The sequence below is a fragment of the Microcaecilia unicolor genome, chromosome 11, assembly GCF_901765095.1.
Source record: "Microcaecilia unicolor chromosome 11, aMicUni1.1, whole genome shotgun sequence".
In the NCBI taxonomy this organism is placed as follows: Eukaryota; Metazoa; Chordata; class Amphibia; order Gymnophiona; family Siphonopidae; genus Microcaecilia; species Microcaecilia unicolor.
Window position 1 is genome coordinate 186,563,113 of NC_044041.1, and position 24,375 is coordinate 186,587,487.

The 24,375-nt window shown below is 43.4% G+C and overlaps 1 protein-coding gene across 1 annotated transcript; it reads right to left on the reverse strand.

Annotated features, from left to right (window-relative positions):
* Window positions 1–1,697: 1,697 nt before the first annotated feature.
* ZCCHC17 (zinc finger CCHC-type containing 17) lies at window positions 1,698–24,199 on the reverse strand. The gene is made up of 8 exons (XM_030219350.1): window positions 24,122–24,199; window positions 19,988–20,146; window positions 17,666–17,723; window positions 14,932–15,032; window positions 13,333–13,424; window positions 10,055–10,155; window positions 7,351–7,469; window positions 1,698–2,752 (listed from the first exon to the last, which is right to left on the reverse strand). Exons 2-8 carry the CDS (start codon window positions 20,051–20,053, stop codon window positions 2,594–2,596), a joined length of 696 nt encoding a protein of 231 aa, XP_030075210.1. The 5' UTR covers window positions 20,054–20,146; window positions 24,122–24,199; the 3' UTR covers window positions 1,698–2,593.
* Window positions 24,200–24,375: the final 176 nt, after the last annotated feature.

A 24,375-nucleotide genomic window follows, 5' to 3' on the forward strand; every position in this document is an offset into this window, starting at 1 on the left:
CATGAACAATGGGACCATTTTCCTTGCTACAGAACCTCAATTAAATAAAAAAAAAAAAAAACCCACACACATGCAGGTTTTTAGTTTTCCTTTATGATATGATTTTAGTAAATTCCTGTGTATTTCTACTTATAGACTTAGCACTGAACAGGAACAAAAATCAAAAGTGGTTATCAAATATGAAAATCACAGATACAGACGGTAGCATTACAACCACCCCACTGACTCTTCACTAGTTATTGTGGTTCAAGACTGCTTAAATTTACTATTGAAAAGTTCCCCCTTCAGTTACCCTTGGAAATCGCAAAGAGGAGAAAGCGCAGGCTGTGTTTTTCATAATGGATGTCAGATTTTAAAGTAGAAATTGTCCGTGTAAATATCGGCCAAATCTAAAATGCTATTTTCTTACTTCTCTGGGAGAAATGTGCATGTAAGAAATACTTTACCAGTTTGCTTAAAGTGAATTACAAAAGTTAAACGTACTAAAATTATAACACCCATCTCACAGACATCTGTAAAACTCCCCTACAGATTAAAAAGAATTTTGAAACCCTAGTTTTACAAAATGTTAGTAAGGGTGGAAGTGAGAGGGGTCATTTTGACTCTCAGCAAGCCAGCCTCATACCATTCACTGGCACAAAAAGCACCCGTGTTTTGGGTTTTACTTTCAGTCCTGTATTTGACTACCATGTGATGGAGGAAGTCTCAAACCACTGCCCTACAGCAGCGGTTCTCAGGCTACCCACAATGAATATACAACGGGAGGTAGTGCATACAAATAAATCTTATGCATAGTCATTGTGTGTAGCCTGAAAACTGGATTGGCTGAGTGGGTTCTAAGGACTGGGTTGAGAATCCCTGCTCTACAGTGACACCTAGTGCCCAGACTTTGTGCCCGTTAGCCAGTGTAGCAATGATCTTTCAGACAAGATATGCTTTGATGTCCCCATACATACTTCCTACCCACCCCCTCCTCCCACCCTGTCAGACTGTCATAGTAATGCTTGAATGTTTTCATTTATATACACTGTCAGCTAGCACATTTGCTTAGTTCCGATCTGACGAAGAAGGGCAACCTTCGAAAGCTAATCAAGAAATGTATTAAGTTATGTCCAATAAAAAAGGTATCATCTTATTTTCTTTTCCATGTTTTATTTTGTTTGATTTCTATTGATAACCTTAAGAGTGGACTAACACGGCTACCACACTCCTCTAGACAAGAGCCACAAACCAAAACAGCTTCTGGCCCATGGCTATTCAGATGGGCAGGAGAGTTGGGAAATCAGGGGCACTGGAACACTTTTGTGTGGGGGTGCCCAAATTCCACCTCTATCTCCAGCATCTCCTCTTCCCTATTATCATAAAGCCCACTCCCCTCCATGGCATTCAGCATCTTTATCCCTCCCTCCATCCCCAGTATCCACCAATTCTCTCCTTCCAGCTCTCTCAAGCTCTCCTCCCCTCCATTTACCTACCACTTCTTCAGCATTTCTCTCCTACCCCCCCCCCACCCAATCCAGCATATTTTGCCATCCTTCCCTTCTCCCACCTCTTCAGCCTTGCTTGCCTCTCTCTTCCCCACCCCATGCCCAGCATTTCACTCTCTTCCCCTCCCTTCACCTACCACTTCCTCAGAACTTCCCCCCCCCTCCCCATGGTAATCTAGCATATCTTGCCATCCTTTCTTTCCCCCACCTCTTCAGCCTTACTTCCTACCCCCACCCCTGCCCAGCATTTCTTGCCTTTGTTCCCTTCCACCACCTACCCCCAGGTGGTATCTAGCATTTCTCACCTTCCTTCCCCCCGCCTGTACCAAGAATTGATGCCTTACTTCTCTCCCCTGGATGCTGACAATGCAATCAACTTAATATGTCTTCGTGGACAGGCGGTGCTAAGCCTTGAGACTCTGCGTAGGCTGAAGGCCTGTTGGCTTCCGCACTCCTCTAAAACAGGAAGTCTGAAGGGATCAAAGTTGGCAAGCCTTGAGCATGCGCAGATGTTCAAGGCCCCGAATCCACTTTATTAATCAAATTGCAGCGTTGCTCGCCTGGTACGGAGAGCTAAGAAATCAATGCTTAGGGCGGGAGGAAGAAGCAAAGTGCTAGTGGCCGAGGTAGGGAAGAGACGAAAATTTTGAGGATGCCACAGCACCTGACTCTCCCCCCAACCTCCAAATTCATATGCCTATGAATGAGCAAGAAGCTGCACCCTTTGCTTCTATAAAAATGAAATGAGAGCTACTATCTAGAACTACAGCAAAATGGAACCAGAATCAGCGCCCTCTTGCAGCTTTAGGGGTCCTGCTTCAGTCTAATTTAAAAAATGAAGAGAACGTCATCCAGATTTGAAATCATGAGACAGTCTATACATAAATAAATTCACAGGAAGTGGGACTACCTGGACACACTAGGGAATATTTGTAATAGTACAAAGGCTGCTTCAGCTGATGTGAAATAAGGACAGAAGAGAGTCACACACCCCTCAGGTGAGTTGGAGAGCAGTCGCACCACTGAGTTGAAGGAAAGACAGTAGGGGATGGGCCAGAACCCTTTCTACATCTCTGCTCTTAACTGCTCCAGCCACGCCTGCCTCTTCACTCCTTGTGTCCGTGTTTCTTGTGTTTCTTTTTCCTGGACTTCATAGAATGTTTCCTGTGCTTGGTCGCAGATGGGCCTGCCTCATTTTCAGAGGCTGAGCTCTCCGCGTCAGAGGCCGTTTCATGCCCTTTTGTCTTCTTCCTCTTCTTCTTCTCCTGTTTCAATGGCAGAAAGAAATGGGAAAAATATACTAATTTTATTCATCATTTGAAGCCTAGAATAGTAGGCGCTTGCCCTTTTTAAAAGGGAAATAAATTTTATATGGGATGGAATCAAACAAAATAAAACATGGAAAAGAAAATAAGATGATACCTTTTTTTTATTGGACATAATACATTTCTTGATTAGCTTTCGAAGGTTGCCCTTCTTCGTCAGATCGGAAATAAGCAAATGTGCTAGCTGACAGTGTATATAAGTGAAAACATTCAAGCATTACTATGACAGTCTGACAGGGTGGGAGGATGGGGGTGGGTAGGAGGTATGCATGGGGACATCAAAGCATATCATTGATATTCTAACAGGATGGGTGTTTTCACTTATATACACTGTCAGCTAGCACATTTGCTTATTTCCGATCTGACGAAGAAGGGCAACCTTCGAAAGCTAATCAAGAAATGTATTAAGTTATGCCCAATAAAAAAGGTATCATCTTATTTTCTTTTCCATGTTTTATTTTGTTTGATTTCTATTGATATCCTTAAGAGTGGACTAACATGGCTACCACACTCCTCTACTTAATATGGGATGGAGAAATTAGGTCTGTTGTGATCATTTTCTTTCCATTAGTCCTTCCCACAACTCTCCTGCAGGCTCGGGAATAGTGGGAAGCTATGTAATGGAAAACTGTTTTAGCAGCAAAGATAAGTAGCACATTTAATCAGGCACTCTCATCATACTGAAAATGAATATTTGCTTTGCACACTTCAGTTATGTACCAAAGCTACATAAAATAATTAGGATAGGAAGAGATTTTCCCCTCTCAAATCACTTATTAAGCACTAATCCTCCTAGAATCAGAGAACATCTGTGACCACCTATAGCACTTAGGTACAAAGAAGCCAACCACCTAGAGTGGCCTAGTGGTTAGTGCAGTGGAACATGGAATGTTGCTACTATCTGAGATTCTACACAGAATGTTGCTAGTGGAGGAGTGGCCTAGTGGTTAGAGCACTGGTCTTGCAATCCAGAGGTGGCCGGTTCAAATCCCACTGCTGCTCCTTGTGATCTTGGGCAAGTCACTTAACCCTCCATTGCCTCAGGTACAGACTTAGATTGTGAGCGCCCTCTTGGGACAGAGAAATATCCAGAGTACCTGAATGTAACTCACCTTGAGCTACTGCTGAAAAAGGTGTGAGCAACTGTAAACATCAAGGCAGGACCAACCATTAGGCAAGCCCAGCTGGCCACCTAGAGCAGCAGCTGCAGTCAAAGTAAAACAACAGGTCCTGACAGTCACCCAAACTCAAAGGACCATCAGCAGCACCTGCATTATTGTCCTGTTTAATTATCATAATCTGGAAGAGGGAGGGGACTGAAAGTAAATTGAGGGGAGTTGTAAGGATGAAATATTACCTAGGGTGTTCACCAACCAGATTCCAAGAATTTTACAGCCAGTGGTGGTTACCAGACTGCAATAAGAACCCTAAAAGTTAGGGGAAGTGGAATACTGCTTCAGGGGAATGTCCTTTAAATTCACTAATTCTCTACTGTATACTCATTCTCACCCTGGCCAACATTGGATAGGGACCTGTTTATTAATTTGAGATAACAGTAAGAAAATTCAGAACATAAGAGCTTATATTAAAAAGAGATTTTTTAATCGATGACTGGATCCAATTCGTCAGAATTGCTTTTTATAGTTCTGAGGCTCTTTCCTGGCTGTTTTAAAAAATTTGTAAGACAAGTCTAGGTGGATTACATAAAAAAATACAAATATATAGTATAAAAAAATGAACTACAGAAAAGACACAATCACTCCATGAGTCATACATCAAATACCATAAGTAATAGTAATCTGATTAAGATGTCTGTTCACCACAATGTCAATCAAATCTGTCCCATGCCTGCAACCCCAGCAATCTCCCAAAAGCAAGACTGAAACAATGTGTTTTTGGGGATGTCTTAAAACGTGTCAAATTACGTTCAGAAAGGAGAGTCAAAGGAAGATTGTTCCAAAAAGAAGGGGGCTAAAAACAAAAGAATGCTCCGTTTCTTGCACTTTTCCAATTTGAGGCACCGGGAAGGACTAACCTATGGTCATTAATGGATCCTAAAAAGCACTTTGGAACATACAGAATGATACGCAAGACTAAATAACCAGAAGGCCAGTATATAATGAGTCAATATTAAAATGTTCTCATGGATGACAGAGTGGAGTGGAGTGGAGGTTAAGGCATATGGTTGGTTTGGTCCGACATAATCCACACCCTCAATGTTTTCGTTGTTGGATTACATATTTTCTAAAACAATGTCACAAAAAGGCAACACTGGGCCTTCAAGAGAGGTAACAGCCGTCCTTCATTATTACAAAGACCCGACATGGGCCGTGTTTCGGCGCACAAGCACCTGCCTCCGGGGTCTGACATAAAAACACAAAGATAAAATTACAAAGATAAAAATTTAAAAAACCTTGTAAATATACATATATACAACAAAATATTGAATATTAAATCATAAATCACATTGTGGGGCGGGGCAGACACTCATGCGATCTTGCAACTACAAATTTAGAACGTTGGAGGTGTCTTTTATATATAGAGATAGTGCACGTATCTATATAATGAAAGGGTAGGAATAGCTTACCAGCTAAGGTCTTCGTATTGTATAAGAAGCAGTAATCAGACAAATGTATGAAGTCGTCTGGTTCCAAATAGAGTAACATAGTAACATAGTAGATGACGGCAGAAAAAGACCTGCACGGTCCATCTAGTCTGCCCACGATAAACTCATATGTGTATACCTTACCCTGATTTGTACCTGTCTTTTCCAGGGCACAGCCGTATAAATCTGTGCAGCAGTATTTCCCATCTCCCAACCACCAGTCCCTCCTCCCATCACCGGCTCCGGCACAGACCCCGTATAAAAAGTCTGCCCTCCCCCATCCTAGCCTCTCAACCACCAACCCCTCTTCCCCCTGCCTCCCAATTTCAGTTAAGCTTCTGTGGATCCATTCCTTCTGCACAGGATTCCTTTATGCCTGTCCCACGCATGCTTGAATTCCGTTACCGTTTTCATCTCCACCACCTCCCGCGGGAGGGCATTCCAAGCGTTCACCACCCTCTCCGTGAAGAAATACTTCCTGACATCTTTCCTGAGTCTGCCCCCCTTCAATCTCATTTCATGTCCTCTCTGTTAGGTTAACATTAAATAGTGAAAAATAAAACTAAGTATTCGTTCGATTCAACCAACCCTGCGACGTCAAAGACGTTCACTTTAATTACTAAATCAGCCAGCAAACCGCCGACGAGTGAATAAACAGTAATAAAAACTTAAATAGAAGAAACAGATGGCATACAATCGCGTGTGTGAACGTCATCCAGTTATATATGCCTACCGCATTAATAAATATTCATCCAGGGTTGGTTGAATCGAACTTATCTCCCTACCATGCAGATATTTGTAACACTGCTTTCATCTTCATTATTGTCAATGTTCTTTGACTTGTATTTACATGCACATGTTTGTACATTTTATTTATCTTTGACACAATATTTTGTTTGTTTTGATTCCATTATATTCCACAGTAACTCCATGTTCATATTTTTATTCTTTGACTTTTTATAGCACGTTTTTATGATTTAATATTCAATATTTTGTTGTATATATGTATATTTACAAGGTTTTTTTAATTTTAATTTTCTTTGTGTTTTTATGTCAGACCCTGGAGGCAGGCGCTTGTGCGCCGAAACACGGCCCGTGTCGGATCTTTGTAATAATAAAGGACGGCTGTTATCTCTCTCTTGAAGGCCCAGTGTTGCTTTTTTGTGTGTACTGTATGCTTGTATCCTGCAAAACCCTCTCTTCTGTGCCTAAAACAATGTCAGCAATAAATTCAAGGACTAGGCAAGTCAGACAGAGCTGCTTGGATCACAGTTCACAGGGCAAATTTAGGTGCTCCCGGTCCATTGGCAAGATTGTCAGGAAATAGATGGAGCTACTTTCTCCAAACTGAAGCGTGACCCAGGGGCCATGCTGCAAAATCTAGCAGCAGCCCTGGTACCAAATGATACCACTTGAGCAGGGAAACGTTAAATGTCAAACAACTGCTTTGGTGTCCAGTAAAAGCAAACTGAATGTAACGTCCTCTTGGGTCCATTTCTCATAGCCATGCAGGACTAGTTTTATACTTTCACATTTCAGGGTGAAAGGGGAAAGTGAGAATTTTTGTTTTGGAAACTCAATATGAAAGAATGGGGATATTTTGACACCACTTTTTCCACAAATGTGACCGTCTCTGGGAAAAGGCGACTAAAGTAGCAGACCCAAAAGGTTGAGAATGGCCGATTCTTCTGTCATAGGTCCGTAAGCAGTCTGCAACAGTTACTTGTTTGAACTTCTGTAACTTTTTAAAACGTTTTTCCACATAAAAAAAAAGGATAGGGTTTGGACTGTTGTATTACAGATTGCTTCAAACAATTTATTAAAATCTCTTTTTTTTTTTTTTTTTTGTTTGTTTCTGCTGACTTTAGCAACCTTTTCCCAGAGTTACTCACAAATGTTCCATCTCTGTGTACAACACGCTACCAGCTGTTACCTTTTTTCTTTTCTTCGACGGGTGCTCCGGCTGCGTTTCCTCCTCCTCCTCTTCTTCCTCTGGTACCAGACTGTACTTTATTCCTCCTGGCTGCAGGAAGCATTCCTTGGCAAAATGGCCTACAAGTATCAGAGAACCCAAAAACCAATACACATCATGGGGATTCTGCCGCTCACAGAAAACTGCCTAACATCATAACATACGTTCCTTCGCTCGAATATATTTGATTGGAGGAATATAGATCTAAGATGTTTTATGTAGAAAGGGCACAAGAATGCACTCCCGGAAAGTTTGCGCAAGGTGAAGAATTCCGGAAGCAACTAAAGGTGTTCTTGTTGCAACAAGCTTTCTCTGGAAAGGTGTAGGTTCAACTAAGAGTCATTAGGTTCAGAATTGGTTATTTTGTTTATATTAGTGAGACTATGTTCTGTCAATTTTATCAGTGTTTGAGTTTGTAAACCACCTAGTACAGTGGATAGTGTAATACAGACACTGTGACATAAATAAACTCATTACTATTCTGGAGCTGTAGGAGTGCATTGAATTATTAATTTTATTCAGCTCAGCAGAAAGTGAGCAAAGTGACCTCACAGGGGTTTAGGTCTGGGAACCCCAGGGTTGCACAGATGTGATATTATTTTATTTATTTTTATTATATTTGTACCCCGCGCTTTCCCACTCATAGCAGGCTCAATGCGGCTTACATATTATATACAGGTACTTATTTGTACCTGGGGCAATGGAGGGTTAAGTGACTTGCCCAGAGTCACAAGGAGATGCCTGTGCCTGCAGTGGGAATTGAACCCAGTTCCCCAGGCCCAAAGTCCACCACCCTAACCACTAGGACTCTCTGAATTGGTACCTCCTAAACTCTAGGAGTGGAGGAGTGGCCTAGTGGTTAGGGCGGCGGACTTTGGTCCTGAGAAACTGAGTGATTCCCACTTCAGGCACAGGCAGCTCCTTGTGACTCTGGGCAAGTCACTTAACCCTCCATTGCCCCATGTAAGCCGCATTGAGCTTGCCATGAGTGGGAAAGCGCAGGGTACAAATGTAACAAAAATAAAATAGATACTATTGGAGATTCTACATGGAATGTTGCTACTATTGGAGATTCTACATGGAATGTTGCTATTCCACTAGCAACATTCCATGTAGAAGGCTGCGCAGGATTCTGTTTCTGTGAGTCACGTGCAGGACATCAGACTCAGCAGCAGAAGCCTGCGCGGCCACATTGGTGATCTGCAGGGGCCGACTTCTACATGGAATGTTGTTAGTGGAATAGCTCAAATAGTAGCAACAGTGGAGGAGTGGCCTAGTGGTTAGGGTGGTGGACTTTGGTCCTGGGGAACTGAGGAACTGAGTTCGATTCCTGGCACAGGCAGCTCCTTGTGACTCTGGGCAAGTCACTTAACCCTCCATTGCCCCACGTAAGCCGCATTGAGCCTGCCATGAGTGGGAAAGCGCGGGGTACAAATGTAACAAAAATAAAAAATAAATTTTCAGGGTAACAAATACAGAGCTTAACCAGGTCATTAAACCAAGCATATGGTCATACATCTCATAAATACTAATTGCAGCTATCCTGTTGGGGGGGGGGCGCTTAAAGCGCTTATCCCAGACACTGTGCAATAAGGACACAACTGAATTATTAACTTCTGCTGAGAGTAGTCCATTAGCTCAGTTAGCCTAACATTGGCTGCCCTCTGGGTATAAAGCAATTATGCTCCATTCTGCAAAAACCAAAATATTTACATCAGTGGTTCCCAAACCTGGTCCTGGAGGCACCCCAGCCAGTCAGGTTTTCAGGATATCCACAATGAATATTCATGAGAGAGATCTGCATGCAAATCTCCCTCATGAATATTCATTGCCAATACCTTGAAAACCCGACTGGCTGGGGTGCCTCCAGGACCAGGTTTTGGGAACCTCTGCTCTACCCCCCCCCCCCCCCTTTTTTTCCCCCTGCCTAAACTAGCGCAGCTCCAGGGCTGTGGGTCTTTGAAAGAGAATGGTAGAAATTCTGAGCGCCCACCAGGATGATACATCCTGGGCACACAAGTTCCTCCATCTCTTGGCATGATCCCTGGAACTCCTTCAGCCTTAACCCCAGAAAAGCACAAGCTCTTTTAAAAAACTGTTTGCCACACAGTGAACTATGTCAGGAGATGTTTCTCCTACAAACTCTGTGGGGAAAATGTGAACTATCCGATACAAGGGAAAAAGGAAACACTGGTGGGTTTTTTCCTCCCTTCAATCGATGTGTGACCTATAAAGGGGCTAAAAGTTTAAATGGTGTTTCCTATGATAATCTGTGCTGTCAGGGATTATTAGCTGTGTATTAATACAGTGGTTCTCCAACCTGTCCTGGGGGAAAACCAGTCATTGGATTTTCAGGATCCTCTCTACTGAATGTGTGTGATCAGCATATCTGTCACCACCAATATATGCAAATCTATCTCATGAAGATTCATTAGGCATATCCTGAAAACCCAACTAACTGGTGGTCCTTCTGGACAGCTTTGAGAACCACTGTACTAATAAATCCGACTTAGTTTCTTAAAAGCGTGCATAGTTCTCTGTTCAGGTAATGCTCCCAGCAGCGCTCTGGCTGCAGCAGCTTGTCTTAACACCTTTTCCCATCTGAACTGAATAAGCAGATGAGAGAGAAAGCGGGGAACAGGACCAGAGGGCCAGCGCCTTGTACCTTTGCAGCCACATTTTTTGCAGACGGTGTTCAGAACAGCTTCCAGGGTGATCTTCTGCTTGCTGTAATCCTGGAATTGACGCTTCTTTCGCTGATCCTGACTGGGGCAAAGGGAAGGGTCAACATCAAGGATTCTCAAGGTATACGGAACCACAGAAAAATACCTGTGCAAGGTTTCCTCTCCAGAGAGCTCAGATCCAGTTATGCAATGACCGAAGATGAGATGCGAATTTATGTCTCCGAATGTCATAGCTCTACTAAGACTGTTCACTACTTTCCACAAGGCTGTAATACCTAGCCTAATATACTGCGTGTGAATGCTAGTTTGTGGATCCGAAAAGGTGGCATGGCCATGGGCGGGTCGGGGAGCCTGGCTAAAATTTATGTATGTTGTAGAATTGGTGGGATCCACGCCTAATTTGCCCGTGGAGATTTACACCATGTTTTGCTGGTGCCTAAATGTAGTCACGCTTCCCAGCACTAAGCGCTATTCTAAAAAACCATGCCTAACTGTAAGCGTGGTTTATAAAATTGTGCTATTCAGGGCCATTTACAGAATCTAGTCCTTATGTGTATCGTAACACCAAGAACCAACCTTAAGACGATAGGCCTCAAACCCTGCTGAAGGGCCTAGAGAGCATTTTTCCTCACTACTTCTCCTCCTCTCTGGGTAAATAGGAACTCTACTGAAATAGCATGCAAAGAAAGCTTTTAAAAGCACACACACACAGCAATTTTATAATAGGTAGCCCGTATACACATCAAACAGCCCTATTTTATAATCTGAAAACATAATGCACATTTTCACTTATAAAATAAGCTTTAAAAAACCCTGCACTGAGCAGCCCTTTTACTAAGCTGTGGTAAGCGCTAGCGTGCATTTACTGTGGGATGTGTTCAGGTGTCCTGCTATACGTTCCAAATTGGCGCGCGCTAAAAAAATATATTTTAAAAAAGTTTTGTTGGAGGGGGTGGAGAGTGGTTGTTCCTGTATTACCAGACTTTGGGTTGAGGACTGATGACTGTTGAAACCAGCTGTTAAACATGGTACACAAGTTGGGTACACATCCCTGGTATTCTATAACTGCACCCAAATTTTCAGAATGCCCCTGACGCACCCATTCTCTTCCCTTGTGGGTGCCACGCTATGGAATTGGGACACCAGTGTAATAGAATAGCCCGCAGGTAGATGTGCGTACAACACTTAATTGGTGTCCATGTCAGTAATTGATAACATTTACTGCTTGTAAATGGCTTGTTAACCAATTAATTTGCATGCACATCTCAGGATCGCTCCCAAATTTGGGTGACCTTTATAGAATCTGGGGGTTAGCATGTACCTGTGAAGGAGGTGTACTCACAGGAGGCGCATGGGCGTTCTGCCAAGCAACATGCACTACAGAATGCTATCAGTTATACGCATTACAAGGTGAATATAGGCGTAGCAGCTTAATGCCTGTTATTAACCTGGCATAAGCTGGTATAAACTGGCAAAAGGTGAAAACTTGGATCTTCAACCAGGCCTTTATTGGAAGAAGTAACTAACTTGTTTGTCTCACTCGTTCACACACACAAGGAGTGACACGGGCTGCACATACTGCAGCAGGACATGTTTATCCACTCCTACCCTAGCTGAGATAATATTTAACCATCTCTCTGACCTCATGTGCAACTTTCTTTAAATTAGTCACCTTACTTTCTAACTCTTCCTACTTTCTTACCCTTCTATATGTTACATCTTTGCTATCACCTATAATGTTCTATTACATATTGTGATGACATTGTAAATAGTATACCATGCCATACTTTGTATTGTTTTTTTAAATATTTTTACTGCTGTAATTGTCTATTACTCATGCTTGATCTATTCCTACTGTACACCGCCTTGAGTGAATTCCTTCAAAAAGGCGGTAAATAAATCCTAAGATATAAATAAATAAAATTACTCAGCACAGCTACATTACTACATGCTAACTGGTTAGCGCAGGATTAGCATTTAACATATACTGTGATGTAAGCTTTTATTTTGAAGCTGGAGTTGGTACATTTTTACTGACTCCAGCGCCACCCAAAATTGCTTCCGATTCCACAGTCCTGGTAAAAATCCAAGCAGTTTACAAGTTCAAGTTACAAGAATGAGGGGGGGAGCATAATATCTCTTTGTATCAGGTGTTCAGCGCTGCGTGCGTCTGGTAGCACTATACAAATGCTAATAATAACAACAACAACATATTCTAACTTACCTGTAAATATGTCAAGTACCAGTGCAGACACTGACACCTGCCCTAGAGCTGAAGTAAACATTTGTGTTTCACAAGAAAAGTGAGCGCCTACTTGTCTTTACAAAATAACACCTTCTTATAAAGTTACAAAGTCTTGGTAGGCAGGGTCAGCTCAAGGGATCTTGGCGCCTTGAACCAACTTTTGGTTTGGCACCCTCCCATCGGCACCTTTGAAAACAGATGACGACATGATGTCACAAGGCTGAAGCTGGTTTTAATTCGCCCCAATGCAGCCATCACCATCTTGGTACACCCAAAACAATGACAACGATAGAATGACAAGTTCCACTTACTAGCTTCAGCCCACATTATGGGCCAGATAGGAGATGGCACGAGCCTGTTATCAAACCTCCTTGGGTACACCCCCCCCCCCCCCCCCCCAGCCATCCTTCCCCCTGGCCTACCTTTAAAGGCAGTTTCCTCCTCTTGAATACCGACAGTGTTTCACTTAACGCTATCTGCATCGGCCCTTGTGTCTTCCCTCTGCCACGCCCCTGTGCAAACAGGAAGTTATATCAAAGGAGGGGCCAGGGAATGGCAGAAGGATGACATCGGGGCGCTGATGCGGGTAACATTAGGTGAAACACCGCCTGTGTTTGGGAGGGGAAATTTGCCTTTAAAAAGGTAGACGGGGGGAAGGTGGCCTGCGACAGAAAGAGGAAGGGAGTTCCCAGCTCTTCTTTTTTTCCCTGAACGCAACGCCGCCAGGCAAGCTCTGGGCCGGGTTAACTTATGGACCAGGTGAGGCTCTGGCCCAGGGCGCCAGAGATAAAGGAGCCCATGATGTCATTAGCCCTACAGGTTAAGCTGGCCCGGAGCTTACCTGGTGGCATTGCATGAGCAGGGGAAAAAGAAGAGCCGGCAACCCTCTTCCTCCTCCTGTCTCAGGCCACCTTTCCCTGTGGGAATTAAGTGCGGCTTCAGCCAGTTTTATCACCCTCCACATGAAAAACAAATGGGGGTTTATGCTACAAGACTGAACAAAGATTTACCTACTCAAGAATTACGTTGTTGGGGTCCAAGTCCTTTCCAGTCCCCTGATTCAGAGTCTTCATAGAAAGTGACACTTTTGTTTTTCCATCCTTGGTCTGGAGGGAGAAGAACAGAACCCAAAATTAAAAACTAAAACACTAACCACAGGCATGACAGAAGTGTAAGATACTGTACTAGCTGTGATAGACGATACAGGGGGAGAACTGGAAGTCCATTGTTCTAATTCCTGTTATGCCCCTGGACAAGGAGTCTTAGCTATCACATACCAGGAACACCCAGTGATCAGATTCAATGTACAGAGGTTGCAGGTTTCCAAGGGAACTGCGCTGTGCGACTCTTGGCTAACAAGTATTCTTCAGCAATTAGGGAACAAGAGAAATGCAATATGGGGTGATAATAGGGCCAGTGTTAGGGCATGCAAACAGGGGGGAACTGCCCTAGGCTACAGGAGGCTTGAAGCCTGCTTGAAACTGCAGGTGATACAGCCCACTGGGTGGGCTTTCGGGGGCCCTCTCCCAATTTTCTGCCCTGTATACCAGCACATTTAACACTGGCCCTGGGTAACACAGCAGAGAAATACAACCACCACCACCCAAAACGAAAACGAGTGTACTTTCCAGGACACACATATACACTATCAACTGTCCACACCCATATGTGAATCTGAAAAAAAAAAAAACCCAGCATCCCTACAGTGCTAGTGTGATAATAATAATTAATAAACCATTTATTTATATAACATCTTAACCGGATAAATTAGAGACAGTTCACAAAAGAATGAATAGATCACTTCAGCAAGTGATTTCTAATCTCGTATACAAGATGCAACAGAATTAAAATATCTAAGAATAAAACTTAGTAAAGAGCCACATCTTCAATACTTTTCTAAATCTCAGATAAACGTTTTCCAAATGTAATTCAACTGGCAACGGGTTCCAGCCCCGACATATTCTGAAAATCCGAGGTAGACAGGACATATACAGAAGTTATTAGGGAGACGCACAGCGACCTCCAAAGCCTTTTTTTTTTTTTTTTTTTAATTTCACAGCTGAAAGTCAGCCAGTTGGTGTATTAATATTTTCAGAAGAGAAATGGGAGGAGAAGAACAAAGACGTTCTGCAGAGAACAGAAGTGACAAAAAGCGGAGACGGCCAAGGGGATAATGACGTCACTGGAAACACTCTGGTTATTCATTTATTGACAATTACCTGCAACACTCTTTACATCTAAATCTTTTTATATGTATAATTTTAAAATGTTCTTATAATGTTTTTGCCTGTATGAAGCTTTTGTAACAGTTTATTTACATATATACTACTATTTTAATATTGGGACCCTTGACGCAGGCCCTTGCTGAAACACAGCTGTGTCGGGTCAACAATAAATTTAATAACCAGAGTGCGACTCCGCTTTTATTATTAATATTTTCCCCATTTCTTGTTGTTTCATACGAGGGTCCTTTTACTAAGGTGCGCTAATGGATTTAGCGTATGCTAAATGCTGCGCAGCCCATTGTAGATCTATGGGCTGCATGGCACTTAACACACACCGATTCGTTAGCGCATCTTGGTAAAAAGGACCCCGTGATGTTTAAAAGCTTACCTCTATTCCAATAACTTTCACCCAGACCTTCTCTCCAATATCCACTATTTCTGAAGGCTTTTCCACCCGACAAGATGACATATGAGTTTTATGGACAAGGCCTAAATAAATAAATAAAGAAAAGCAACATCTTAGGGTAGAAGAATGATTTATTTTATTTATTGCATTTTGTATCCCACATTTTCCCACCTATTTGCAAGATTTAAAAAAAGTATACTGTTCCCCTGACATATTTAGATTTATATTCAGGGCTTCTTTTACTAAGCTGGAGTAAAAAGTGGCCTGCGGTAGTGTGGGCGTGTGCTTTTGACGCACAATGGGATAATTTTGACCACAGCTGGGAAAAAAAAAAAAAGGCTTTTTTAAAAAATGGGGGCAGTAAAACCAGTATGGGCTACTCTTCCCCCAGCTGGAAGACGTTTCTTGCTGAATTTCTAAACAGAATGTGGCATATTAGAGAAGGGAGGGAGGGGGAGGGGCGGGCAAGTGGAAAGTGGTTACATTGTATTGGTTTCTAGTAATTGGGGGGGGGGGGGGGGGGAAGATAAAGGAAATAAATGGAATTGTTTGCGTGTGCATTTGTTTAGACTACTTTAAGGAAAGTTGACAATCAGTTATACGATGCAAATATTGTATTTGAATCTTGTTTCTCCCAATAAAAATTATTTGAACATAAAAATGGGGGCAGTAAATGGTTATGCGCTAAAATGAGAAGTCGCGTGTGGCTATTTACTGCCTGATCCCTTTCCACCTCCCACTGAACTAGCAATAGGGGCTCTTACCGTTCAGTAAATCCAGACTGCCCCAATTTGACCGCCCCTATCGGACTGTCTGTTCACTTGTCTCTTAGATTGTAAGCTCCTTGAGCAGGGACCCTCCCTCTATGTTAATTTGTACAGCGCTGCGTAACCCTAGTAGCGCTTTAGACATGTTAAGTAGTAATAGTACATGCTACATACGTGGTACTCATGCTGCATGGGCCAATGTGGTCGTGCTGCAAATTACCACCGGGAATAACCCCCCCCCCCCCCCCCCCCCGCGGTAAAAAATAGAAAAAAATATTTCCTACCATGGGAAACGGCGCACGCCAACTTTGAAATTACCGCCGGGTGGGCACGCTAGCGTCAATTTGGCACTCAGTAGCCCTACTACCGTTGTGTAAAATGGACCCTCAATGATTATATTAGAAGAATGCTGAAGGGGGAATTCAGAACAATACAGGAACATAAGATATTGCAAGTTGGAATATGGGTATTTTGTCCCTACGGAGCATGCATGCACATTTTCAAAGGGAACCTCTCCAAAGAAATGAAGATCATCCATCAGCTAACACAACACTTAAATTTTCCTTTGCAACATAATTTAAATTAATATACCGCACATCCTAAAATAATGTAACCACATAATTGTGCAGTCTACATCACACACCCTGAAATCCCTGGGCACTATCTGCCCCAATCAAATCCCATCATGGAATGAATAAGAAGTATTGCCTTTGGTGTGATGACTCCCACCCTTTGGATCTCACATTAGACTCCTTTAAGAGTCTTCCCCAATTAATTGGTCTTGTGCTTGAGCCTCTAGTGAAGGCACTTTCCGCTCCTTAATGGTCAGATCTCACCTCAGTGCTGTCATAAGTACATAAGTATTGCCACACTGGGACAGACCAAAGGTCCATCAAGCCCAGCATTCCGTTTCCAACAGTGGCCAATCCAGGTCACAAATACCTGGCAAGATCTCAGAAAAGCTCAATATATTTTATGCTGCTTATCCCAGAAATAGCAATGGATTTTCCCCAAGTCAATTTTTTAAGCTAAGCTAACCACCTTTACCACATTCTCTGGCAACAAAATCTAGAGTTTAATTACATGTTGAGAGAAGAAATATTTTCTACAATTCGTATTAAATTTACTACTCTGTAGCGTCATCGCATGTCCCCTAGTATTGTGTGTGTGTGCGTGCATGCACATCCTCCTGAACTTCTGGCTTCCAAATTGTCTCCAACATGCACAAAAGAAAGAATGAGCCCATCTGTGGCTGGAACACCAAAAGTTATTCCCCTGGCTGCTCACTGAGGTCAGAGCAAGGGGTGGGGTACAGTCAGTGCTATACCTCCTCCCCACCCCTCCCAGGGCTCCAAAACCTGCCTGAAGCTGAACAAAGCATATCCTGCAAGCAGGTTTTAGGCCATCTCCTGAGTTTCTGACCTGTATTCCATCACGTCTTACAGCAGCCTAATATTAGGTCCCTTTAGAAACAACATTTGGTTCACTCCTCTGCTCATGGCTGAGAAAAACTGATAGCAAACTCAATTAGTACTACTACTACTAAACATTTCTAAAGCGCTACTAGGGTTACGCAGTGCTGTACAATTTAACATAAAAGGACAGGCCCTGCTCAAAGAGCTTACAATCTAAAGGACAAGTGAGTAGACGATACGACGGGGGCAGTCAATTTGGGGCAGTTTGGATATCCTGAAGGTAAGAGTTAGGTGCCGAAGGCAGCATTGAAGAGGTGGGCTTTAAGCAGAGACTTGAAGATGGGCAGGGAGGGGGCTTGACGTAGGGGCTCAGGAAGGTTGTTCCAGGCATAGGGTGAGACGAGGCAGAATGGGCGGAGCCTGGAGTTAGCCCAAGGAAGAGAACTCAAACTGAGAAAAGATTCCAGGGGACCAACCATCAAAACATCAGCTTTTAAACCAAACAAAGCACATTAGAAACACACAGTAACAGACCTTGTTTGCTGCAGCCTGGAATTTTAATAAAGGCCCCATATTCTGTGATGGTAGCAACCTGGGAAAAAGATTCAGAGCAGTTAGAAATGTAAAACATTATTTTGGTTAAAGATATCTATTGTCTGTCCATTCTCCCTTTATCAAGTTCTTCAGCAATTACCCCTCTTTTCTTCTCCACAGATCCATTTCACATGCCTACTGCAGAGAACTGATGTCATTTAAAGGTGATTACCAAACACCAAGTAAATCTTATTCATCCCTCTACAATGACAAGAGTTGAGGTTTTACCACGCGAGGATACCTTGGTGCTGCCGCCTCCTCTTTCCTAGGAAAGCTGTACATGGCTTAAGGCAGGCATCCACCATCCATAGTCTAGATCAGGGGTGGGCAATCTTGATCTTCAAGGGCTGCAACCCAGTCGGGTTTTCAGAATTTCCCCCAATGAATATGCATGAGATCTATTTGCCTATAACAGAGGCAGCGCACGCAAACGGATCTCATGCGTATTCATTGAGGAAATTCTGAAAACCCAACTGGGTTGCAGCCCTCAAGGATGGAGGTTGCCCACCTCTGGCCTAGACGTTGTGTTGAAGTCTTTTGACACCATGTTTTTAAAACTGTAGGACGTAGCAGTGAATGGTCTGAATCAACACAAATTTTCCTGGCCCTGTGTGAGCTAGTAGTACAACAAGACTCTCCTTCCCTCAATAGGACAACCTGCATTAGCTCCTAACGAGGCAGATGATTGTGGGTGGGGGGGGAGGGGGGGTGACAAACAACTTGGATCTGCTGCAACATTTTAAGACCCTTGGAGCTATGCCACTCCTAGTAGTTAACTTTGCGGAAAAATCAGGCCTAACCTTCTCCCATGGAGTCTGGAAGTGGTTGTCATCACCGCTATCAGAGAGCAGCATCTCTCCCTATCACAAACATGCAAATCCTGAGAACCCCATACAAGAACGTAAGACCTTTGAAGTCAGAATGATTGAATATTTTAACACCCAACAGAAAGGACTTAACAAGGATCTGGGGTTCCTAACCCATTATAAACCATAAAGCTGTATGTCTCTGTTGATCACCCCACCCCTCACCTATCCACACCCATCCTGTTAGAATATCAATGATATGCTTTGATGTCCCCATGCATACCTCCTACCCACCCCCATCCTCCCACCCTGTCAGACTGTCATAGTAATGCTTGAATGTTTTCACTTATATACACTGTCAGCTAGCACATTTGCTTATTTCCGATCTGAGGAAGAAGGGCGACCTTCGAAAGCTAATCAAGAAATGTATTAAGTCATGTCCAATAAAAAAGGTATCATCTTATTTTCTTTTCCATGTTTTATTTTGTTTGATTTCTATTGATAACCTTAAGAGTGGACTAACACGGCTACCACACTCCTCTACTTAAAAACGGGCTGAAAGGGAGAAGCCTCAGGAGTAACAAACAGAAACATTTCACAGAGAGGGTGGAAAATGCTCAGAACCACCTCTCAAGGGAGGTGTGAAAGGTAAAAAAAAATAGTATATTCATATTTATTCTAAGAAAAAAAGTAAGGTAAGATCAGAGTTGAAGTACAATTTCTGGAGAACACCAGAAAAGAAAAATGAGCAGAGTAGATGGACCTTGTGGCCTTTAACTACCCATCTAGTCTATGTTTCATTCATAACACATCAATGAGCCAATACAAACAAGGGCAGAAACTCTTATCCTTCAGCACGATATAGAAATGATGGGACAGTGCAGGCCTCCTGCCATTTCAACCACCTAGCGTAGTGAACCCTGTGGCTGCAAGTCACAAGAAGTATCCTTCAGGGTATCTCCAGGTCTGTTGCAGAAGCGGAGCCAGGTTGATGGCGCGGGGGGTGGGGGGCAAAGGGTTTTCCACCGGCACCGGCATACATTTTCAATGCAACACATTGAGAAAAAAATAGGCGCTGGCACAACTCCATTTGACGGAGCGGCCGCTCCCCTGGCGCCCCCCCCCCCCCCCCCCCCCCCCCCCCCCCGCTAGCTACGCTACTGGTCTGTTGGCTTGCAGCTGTTATTGTAAGAACATAAGCACTGCCATACTGGGAAAAGATCAAGGGTCCATCAAGCCCAGCATCCTGTCTCCGACAGCGGCCAATCCAGGCTTCAGGAACCCGGCAAATCCCCCCCCCCCCCCCCAATTTTTGTTTATAACGTTCAATTGACTTTTCCCTCAGGAATCTGTCCAAACCCCCTTTAAACTCCGTAAGGCCAGCTGCTGTCACTACCTGAATCTACTTTCTGCACACAATATTCCCAAAATATCAACTTTTTACATTTTTTCTTACCTCTCCTTTGAAGATATCATAGAGCTTTGGTAAGGATTCCATATTGTCTGATCTTCCATAACTCATAACTGAATCCAACACACGGATGAACAGTCCATTCACTCCTGCAGCAACGTATCTGCTTGTTAAAGAGCATCCTCTGTTATACAAGGCATTTCTCTGAGATAAATTAAGAGAAGTATACATATTAAACCATTCATTTATCAGGAAAAATAAGACAGTGCCTTTCGTATCACAGTGGGTTAAACTATTGAGAAGCACCAGAGTATGTCTCGGACAATCGCTCAAACGTATAAATCACACCCGCTCGCTACTAATTCAACACGGTGCTTTTAAATGACTGTGTGACATTTTGAAATTCTTTAAGTTGCTTCATGGGAGCGAAACTATTAAAAAAAAACCCATAGGGCATCTTTTACTAAGGCACGCTCACGTTTTTGGTGCACGCTACAATTGTGGGTGCGCTAAACGTTAGGGACACCCATAGGAATGCATTGGCGTCTCTAACGTTTAGCGCACACCAAAAACGTTAGCGTGCCTTAGTAAAAGGCCCTCACAGAAATTTTACTTCAATCATTAAAAACAGTGGAGTGGAGGAGTGGCCTAGTGGTTACAGAACCGGTCTTGCAATCCAGAGGTGACCAGTTCAAATCCCACTGCTGCTCCTTGTGATCTTGGGCAAGTCACTTAACCCTCCATTGCCTCAGGTACAGACTTAGACTGTGAGCCCTCCTGGGACAGAGAACTATCCAGAGTACCTCAATGTAACTCACCTTGAGCTACTACTGATAAGGTGTGAGCAAAATATAAATAAACTAGTGAAAAAGGCCCGTTTCTGACAGTAATGAAACAGGCGCTAGCAAGGTTTTCGTCGGAGTGTGTATGTCAGAGAGTGTGTGTGAGAGTGACTGTGTGAGAGAGAGAGAGTAAGTGAATGTGCGTGTGTGTGATATTGAGAGAGTGAGACTGGGTGCGAGTGTGTGCATGAGAGAGAGTGTGTGTGTGTGTGTGTGTGTGTGTGTGTGTGAGAATCAGAGGTGTGCCAGGGGCCCCTCCCTCCTCCCTCCCTCCCAGTTCCAGGGTTCGCCCTCCCTCCGTCTGGGTTGAAGGGTCATCCCTCCGTCCGAGTTCCAGGGTTATCCCCCAACCCCCCTCCCTCTCTCCCAGTTCCAGGGTCCCTTCCAGTGTCTGGGTCCCCCCACCCTCCCTCATAGTTTCAGAGTCCCCACCCCAAAAATCTTTTGTCCTTTACCTGGTTTGACGTAGTTGTTCCATTAGGAACAGTTTTAGATGTGTTTCAGTTGTAAGAAGACCAAAAAAACGACGATGTGGATGTGCAGCTCCTATGTGTGTTTGTTTTGAGTGTATGTGAATGACGGCTATGTAGAGGAGAGGAAACAGAGATTAACCAATAGGCTTCCTTGCTTAGTGTAGTTCATTGGCGTCCTGCAGCATGGCTGGGTTCGTAGAGGAGAGGGTGGGCGGAGGAACGGTGAGCGAGGTGCTGCGGGAGGGTGGGTGAGGCGAACTGTGGGATGGGGGGAGGGATCCTGTGGCGATTTTCTTTGGGTTTCATTGTATGGCAAATGACAGCTGCGTTGGGGAGTGGAAAGAGAGAGGGGTTGTAGGGTGTTGCACTGGGTGTTGTGACCTCGGGGGGTGGGTGGAGGGGTGAGCGGTGGCAACATGTGGGGGTGGAGGGTGTTAGTGTTGTCAACTTGGGGGGGGGGTGTAGGGGTGAGGGGTGGTGACTTTGGCGGGGCGTGGGTGTTGTTGAGAGGCGTTGCCTTTTTTTTTTTGTATCTTACAGAGGGAGGGGAGTGGAGAGTTGAGCAGCGGGTGTTGCGACTGTGGGGAGGGGGTGGAGGGTGGAGCACTGTGTGTTGTGACTTTGAGGGGAGGTGGGTGGTAGTGTTGGCAACTTGGGGTGGTGACTCTGGGGGGCGTGGCTGTGGGTGAGCGGCGCTTCCTTTTTGTATTTATTTATTTTTTGCGGTGGTGACGACCTGTGCGTGGGGGGGGGGGAGTGGATGGTGGAGCAGTGTGTGTTTTCACCTGGGGGGGAGCAGTTGCAACTTTTGGGGGGGCTGCAGGGTGTTAGTGTTGGGAACTTGAGGGGGTTGTAGGGATGAGGGGTGTTGAATTTGGGTGGGGGGGGGGGCGTGTGTGTGGGTGAGCGGGTGTAGTGGTTTTCATCGATGTGTGTCCCCGCCCTTTTGAGACAAGTGATGACTTTGTGGGCTGTGCGATGCGATTGGTTGAGTGCCTTAGCTCCACCCTTGACGTCATGACGTTTGACGCGTGGGCGGGGCCAATACTCACGGGTGAATTGTGGTTTCACCACCGTGCAGTTAGAACGTTGGGACTTGTGGAGGCTTCATAGAACGTTGGAGGTGCGTTTTATAGAGAGAGATAACTATATCACATAGGTCTCCCTTATTCCTTAGTTGGTGGGGTAGACTTGAGACAGTACTGGAAACTGCTCTATCTCTGAATATTTCATTGAATAAAATAGCATACATGTCACCTACCTACTTGAACATACCTTTGGTTTTAAAAGCTACTCTTGCTTCATTTCAGTTACTAGAAGGGATTAAAGAAATCTAATGGGCTTCATAACTCTGTCTTACGGAATATTAAATTACCAGGTCACCCATTCATTCATTGACTGAACTGGCAATCCAATAACATCTGATTTGTAAATCAATTACTGCTAAATAATAAATGCAAATCATTAGCTCAACTTAAAGCTGAATACAACCTTCCAGATTCAGTATTCCTCCATCTCCTATAAATTGAACACTCTATAAAACATCTCTTCAACTATCACAAATCATTCCTTAAAGAACACACAATGGAAGTTTTTACCTTAAAGGCTCTTTATTGCTCTAAGTACATAAGTACTGCTACTCTGGGACAGACCAAAGGTCCATCAAGCTCAGCATCCTGTTTCCAACAGTGGCCAATCCAGGACACAAATACCTAGCAAGATCCTGAAAAAGTTCAATACATTTTATGCTGCTTATCCCAGAAATAAGCAGTGGATTTTCCCCAAGTCATTTTAATAAAGGCTTATGGACTTTTCCTTTAGGAAGCCATCAAAACCTTTTTATACCCCGCTAAGCCTTTGCCACATTCTCTGGGAATTCCAGAGTTTAATTACACATTGAACAAAAATATTTTCTCCGATTTGTTTTAAGTTTGCTACTTTGTAGCTTCATCGCGTGCCCCCTAGTCCAAGTATTTTTTGAAAGAGTAAATAAATGAATCATATCTCCCCTCAGCCATCTTTTCTCCAAGTTGAAGAGCCCTAGCATCATCTCATCTCCTTTATTTTCATCACCCTTCATTCTTCTACAAGACATTTCAATTACATAAAAGAAACTACAGGCTGGGCACTCAACAGGTATGGGAAAAAGACTTGAACGCTCACATATCAGAAGAATTATGGCACTTATTTTGGAGCCATGGCCCCTAGAGTTTCGACATCTGCTTCAGTCACCCAATCCTTATATATCATATATCACTGCGCTCACACTGTACTCTCAGGAAAGCAATGGCCAGTGGTCAATCTCCATTGGATCAATGCTGGTCATGCTGTAAAGCAACTGGTACACTCTACCATATGCTATTTGACTGCAACAATCTCCAAAAGTTTTGGTCCGATGTTTGGAGTAAGATATCCTTCACTTGTCAACTACTATTTCTTTTAAAACTCATCTTACCTGAACTAACTGAAGATTCGGACACATTTCTATTTGATGTTCTAATTTGTGCTGCCCTTAAACTTATTGTTAAATCACTGGAAGAATAAGTCACTTCTTTCTTTTCACATCTGGTGGAATTGGGTTATACTATATAAGAACTATGAAAACCATTTAAGTTGACGCACCCTGCAGAAATCTTTAAGTTGTTAAAATGGAAAAAAAACACTTTAGAAAATTATTTATCTAGCAAATAACTCGCAGAGGTCAGAACTATATTAACGAGATTATTTACATTTTAGCCTAGATATATATTTACCGAACTCATGCTTTCACTGTAGCATTGTTTATACCTGAATTCTCTCTATATTTTTGTATTTACTAATACAAATATATTTTTCAAAAAACAAATACACAGTCACTCACTCACCCCTCTTCTACCAGACTGCAAAGCAGCCAAAAGTAATAACCAATGGATGGTGCTTTATGCTAGCCAATCACAGAGCTGTCAGTAAACACTACCAATGGGCTGATCGGTTGTGGCGACCAATCAGAACAGTGTATATACATTAGCTAATCAATTCAAGTAGCTACGCCAACCTATGTCTGTAAAAGCCAATCACATTCTTAACTCCCGCATCAACCAATCAGGACGGCTCGCACTGAGCGCTTCCGTGAGCCAGA

What these genes read in the sequence shown, in the direction of transcription:
- ZCCHC17 (XM_030219350.1), bottom strand. Translation starts at nt 20,053, where the DNA reads ATGAGTTATGGAAGATCAGACAATATGGAATCCTTACCAAAGCTCTAT. An exon ending in CCCAACAACGTAATTCTTGA is followed by an intron (nt 10,156 to 13,332) that starts GTAGGTAAATCT and finishes CCTTTGCCCCAG; the next exon opens with TCAGGATCAGCGAAAGAAGC. An exon ending in CAAAAAATGTGGCTGCAAAG is followed by an intron (nt 7,470 to 10,054) that starts GTACAAGGCGCT and finishes TGATACTTGTAG; the next exon opens with GCCATTTTGCCAAGGAATGC.